The following is a 5,417-nucleotide window of genomic DNA, read 5'->3' on the forward strand; positions in this document are numbered from 1 at the left end:
TCTATATTTGATTTCAATTTGTGTATGGGTTTGACATACTGCGGAAGACCTGTGTCGCTTGTTCAGATTTAAACTCCTAATAGAACAATATTTTAGGAAACACACATTTGATCCCGGCTACATCGCAGAAGTACATCTACTCTATTTTCGTTGTGTTTTCTGACGGAAACACATACCGTCATCCTCGATATCCAGGGGTTACGCTCACTTTCGCTCTCTGCACCCCTGGAATATGTCATAGCAAAATTGAAGGCAAACGGCTAGCTACTTGATTGGGGTCAGGTAAAAAAAACCTCACCAATCACTAGGCTGATACTTTTCATTTGAAGATTACAAAGGAGGCACGCCCGACTTCAAAGCCTGTCAGTTTTTACCGTTACCCGACCGCGAGATTCCTTTGCTGTACATCAAAGGACCAAACTAGTCTTCTCGTCTCATCCACAAGGTGCTGCATATTGAGCCTTCGATTTTGCTATGACATATTCCATGGATGTAGATAGCGAAAGTGAGCGTAACTCCTTGCTATCGAGGATGACATACCGCGGGCCCGTATTTATATACCGTTCTCATGCTCAAGCACGAATTTTGTGCTCAAGTCTAATTTCTTGTTCCGGTTATAAATCAGTAAGAGTAATCTTATTTGTCGCTGATTTGGAACAAAATTGAAGGCCGTATACTGTTTCCAAATTTTATTTTGACTTTTTGATCGTTTATATTACTTAAGTGAGTTAACAGGAAAACTGGTTTGATGAGCACATAGTCCATGCTTGAGCATGAGAGCCGTTTCATGAATACGGGCCCAAGTGTTGCTTGTCATGTGTTCGAATTTCAGTGGAATTCTAAGGTAAACATATCCTGTCGCTATTAGTCCCGAATTCGACTCCTACTGGAAGCACTCACTGCCGCTAGTTCAGGGATCGATTCATAACAGAAGACATTTTGGCACCCTGCACTTAGTAGGTACAAGACAATAGTATGACGTCATGATCAGTAAATAGTGATACCCACTTGTGACGTCACATACTTGTTGCTAAGCTGCTTAGCAATCGGCGAAGGCGGAGATGACCTGTCTCTCCCCTGATATTTACTTATTTTGTTTAAATCTTCGATTACCACAATGAATATTAAGTTATTCTTGATATGTGTGGTAATGATGTACACCATGCACCAAGGGCCTGCTGTTTATCGGGACTTTGCATGGTAAGTTTGGACCAGACATGGTAAGATTGGATCGTATATGTTATTCTTTGACTTGACATTACGCAAAGATATCGCGGAGCTCAAATGAACGTCAATAACCTTTTCAAGTTTACGATTGTGTTGCCGTAGAATGTTTAGAAATATTTACTCTTAACTTTATAATCTTAACTCTGTAGCGTGGAACCCGAGCCAGGATATGCCAAAAGATTGTTTTATTATTTCACCGCAAGTGAAATTGAGAAAGTCTGTCCAACGGTTACCGATCTGACATGGGTAAGGACTGTTACATGGTTTTTAATGTTAATGACTGTCATGAACACGTCAACAGTTTTTACTTTACTAATAGTAAAGTAAGCTTATGTTTGTGATGATGTTTAACTGATTCTACTTCTCATAAATTTATTAAATTCCTTGTATATTTTACGCGTGTGCATTTCGTTTCGTATGATTTTCTTGTGTGTATTTCGCAATAATATTAGCCATCAGCTATGCTATGTTAGCGTAGAGTTATAACAAAAACGGATCTCCATTGTCCGTATCTGAGGAATTTGCGGGTCTTGAACATTGAATGTGTGTATTATAGTACAATTCCCTGAAAATAAAAATGATTTGATTTGTTTTAGCGAATTGGAAACGAGGTATTCAATAACCTGATGTGTGTGCTTCTTACCCTGCTGCTGGGCTATGCGCCGTCGATCGGGCAAATCGTCAAAGAGAAATGGTCAGCAGCCGTGTCAATGTTCCAAGAATGGAGAGCTCGTAAGTGACCATCCTAGGTTGAACTATTGAATAAAGCTGCAGTCTAATGAAAGTATCAGTTTTCACACTTTCATTTCTAGTGTTCTGTTTACCTTGTAATTAAGACGTTTTCGAAATTAATGTACATTTTTATGAATCTAGTGTTGCAAACCCTACCATAACGGGTGATACAAGTTTGCTAGCCTGGAAAACATTTCAGAATCTTGCATACCTGTGTTCTCAGAGCAATGTTTTGATTAAATATTAAAGTGAATTGTTTGGTAACATACAGTGTAATTGTAATCTAGACAGACTTTCATCTCAGAGTATGTTTAAAGAACGGGAACCACTTTCTATAAGGCTTGTAATTTGTCAGATTTGTGTGTCTGTATCCAGTCATATAGGTAACTGTTAGTCCCGAGTTCCGTTCTGATAAAATCTCAAGATGCATAGAAAGTAATGTTTTGTGTGTTAAAACTTAACCGTGGATTTCGAAAATTTGTCTTGGCATATTAAATATTTGTTTGTGCAGGCCCTTCCCTCTGCCGTCACTGCGGTACTGCCCCATGTCAGGTTGAAAGGAGATCCTTGTGGAAGCCCTCTGGTACTCGTAAGAAAGACAAGGCGAACTTCGCAAAAAGGTCAAACGCCATGATGTTGTTTTACTATGGACTAGAGTTGTCCGTGGTACTAACCATAGAGCTGCCATGGAATGACCTGTACTGGAAGAGGAAGTTCGTCCAGCATTTTGAGGAGGAGCATATGATATTGTTCCCAGTGTGCATCCAGCGTCAGATCAACTACTGGTACCCTGTCCCTCGCTAGGTATGTACTCTGTCCCTCAACTGGTACTATCTCCCCTGCTTGATAGGTGTTATATCCCTCCTTAGATCCCTTGCTAAATTGGTACTATATCCCTCCCTATGAACTCTATCCCTTGATAGGTTGGTTCTATGTCCCTACTAAGTACACTGTCCCTCGCTAGGAACACTGTCACTCACTATGTCCTATGACCCTTGCTAGGTAGATACTCTTCCTCTCTAGGTAAACTGTCCCTCCCTAAGTTCTCTGCCCCTTTCTAGTAACACTGTCTCCGACTAGGTCCTTGCTCCCTTGCTAGGTAGGTACTATATCCCTCTCTAGGTACCATATCCCTCGCTACGTTGGTACTATATCCCTCTCTAGATAGAATGTCCCTCCCTAAGTTGGTACTATATCCCTCTCTATGTACCATGTCCCTCGCTAAGTTGGTACTATATCCTTCTCTAGATAGCATGTCCCTCCCTTAGTTGGTACTATATCCCTTTCTGGCATGTCCCTCCCTAAGTTGGTGCTATATCCTTCTCTAGGTAGCATGTCCCTCCCTAAGTTGGTGCTATATCCCTCTCTAGGTAGCATGTCCCTCCCTAAGTTGGTGCTATATCCCTCTCTAGGCACCATGTCCCTCCCTTAGTTGGTCCTATATCCCTTTCTGGCATCCTCCTCCCTATGTTGGTACTATATCCCTCTCAATGTACCATGTCCCTCGCTAAGCTGGTACTATATCCTTCTCTACATAGCATGTCCCTCCCTAAGTTGGTGCTATATCCTTCTCTAGGTACCATGTCCCTCCCTTAGTTAGTACTATATCCCTTTCTGGCATCCTCCTCCCTATGTTGGTACTTTATCCCTCTCTAGGTACCATATCCCTCGCTAAGTTGGTCCTATATCCCTTTCTGGCATGTCCCTCCCTATGTTGGTACTATATCCCTCTCTAGGCACCATGTCCCTCCCTTAGTTGGTACTATATCCCTTTCTGGCATGTCCCTCCCTATGTTGGTACTATATCCCTCTCTAGGTACCATGTCCCTCCCTAAGTTGGTACTATATCCCTCTCTAGGTACCATATCCCTCGCTAAGTTGGTACTATATCCCTCTCTAGGTACCATATCCCTCGCTAAGTTGGTACTATATCCCTCTCTAGGTACCATGTCCCTCCCTATGTTGGTACTATATCCCTCTCTAGGTACCATGTCCCTCCCTAAGTTGGTACTATATCCCTCTTTAGGTACTATGTCCCTCGCTAAGTTGCTGCCTCACTAGCTCCTCCTCCCTGACTCCTCGTTAGGTAGGTTCCTCCCCAATTTAAAAAAAAATGATTTTGATTTTGAATAATCAATTTCATACATATATTTTTGATTAATTTTCCTTAATGCCAAAACTACAATGCATGGCAACATATTTTGCAGTGGAGAACGGACAGATTGTGCATTATGTTTACATGAAATATTGTTATTAATTCATTTCATTGCAGATTTGTGGCGCCGTTCAAAGAGAAGAATGTGGTTATGGAAAAGAAGTTTAAGATTGACGTCAGAGACTCAATTTGTTTGTCATTTTTTTTTGGGCCACGATCCGATCCGATTTGATTGGGGTTTGGCCAATGATATATTGTACTTTATATTTGTTATATTGAATTGTAACTCTATGGATCTTGACCACTAGTGGTTTCGTGAAAGACTGAAACGATACCTGATGAATTGGCTATTTATAACTTACCTAGTAATGTCCAGCAGTGGTCCAATTTATAAATTTCGATGGTGTTGTTTGATTGGTCAGTTGTTAATTTGAGTAGATGTGGAGCTGGAAAGTTGACCAAGCAGCATTGGTCAGTTCGAAGTCGGTTCGCCTTATGTAGATGTTCCCGGTATCTATTATGTTGGCAAGTTAGAACGATGTCCATCTTAACTGTTTATTAGTGATTTGTGAAAATTTCGTCAAATACTCAACGCATAGGTCAGATCAAATCACCGGTGTGTTCCATGCTGTTTGCGGCTATCATTTCGAAAGGTTCTACCTCTGACACATCTTGAAAGCTATCGGTCCCTCGTACATTTATGCTATGCTTAGTATTTTGGCTTGATTTTGCAATGACCGCTAATGGCATGGTGAGATTGTGTTGTCGTGGTCAGTTATACACTCAGTCAAACTGACCCACAGGTTCTGTAAAATTACCAAGAGAGAGAGAGAGAGAGATGGGACTAGATGGCGGGGGCATATTGCAACACATGGTACTAGATAAGAGATATTTCCACATGAAGGGTTAGGCTTGTAATTCATCGGGACAGACGGCAATAACATGTAAACGGATGAGAACAAACCGGGCTATAGGTGGAAGAAACCTGCACAGGCGGGGCCAGACGGGGAAGAAATTAAGACGGACCGGCTCAATTTGGAAGATGTTGAGGCAGGTGGAGCAAGACTGGAAAATTAGACATCTATACCTGGAAGGTTCTTAATCTGCATTAGTTTGGCCGAAATGGTGGATTTTTCATGAAAGGTAGAGGAGGGGGTACACGTTACGTGTGGTCGTCCGATTTTGGTTTTGTCAGCAACATATCGAGTGCGATGTCCTCTCCTCAATAATTGATAGCATTTCCTTAAACAAATATGTCTCCTAGAATCGTATTCATTCCGGACAAATTACTAGCGGCGTTTCA

At 41.5% G+C, this 5,417-nt stretch overlaps 1 protein-coding gene across 1 annotated transcript; it reads left to right on the forward strand.

The window, feature by feature from the left end:
• Positions 1 to 1,045: 1,045 nt before the first annotated feature.
• Positions 1,046 to 4,898, forward strand: LOC110448856. Its single transcript, XM_021495328.1, has 5 exons — positions 1,046 to 1,200; positions 1,377 to 1,473; positions 1,824 to 1,959; positions 2,471 to 2,763; positions 4,232 to 4,898. The coding sequence occupies exons 1-4, from the start codon at positions 1,118 to 1,120 to the stop codon at positions 2,761 to 2,763; spliced, it is 609 nt and encodes a 202-aa protein (XP_021351003.1). The 5' UTR covers positions 1,046 to 1,117; the 3' UTR covers positions 4,232 to 4,898.
• The last annotated feature ends 519 nt before the right edge of the window (positions 4,899 to 5,417 follow it).

This window comes from Mizuhopecten yessoensis, unplaced genomic scaffold, assembly GCF_002113885.1.
Source record: "Mizuhopecten yessoensis strain PY_sf001 unplaced genomic scaffold, ASM211388v2 scaffold4359, whole genome shotgun sequence".
NCBI lineage: Eukaryota > Metazoa > Mollusca > Bivalvia > Pectinida > Pectinidae > Mizuhopecten > Mizuhopecten yessoensis.

Coding starts and splice junctions, on each gene's coding strand:
- LOC110448856 (XM_021495328.1), top strand. CDS start 1,118: ATGAATATTAAGTTATTCTTGATATGTGTGGTAATGATGTACACCATG. Junction 1,201..1,376: donor GTTTATCGGGACTTTGCATG/GTAAGTTTGGAC, acceptor TTAACTCTGTAG/CGTGGAACCCGAGCCAGGAT. Junction 1,960..2,470: donor GTTCCAAGAATGGAGAGCTC/GTAAGTGACCAT, acceptor TTGTTTGTGCAG/GCCCTTCCCTCTGCCGTCAC.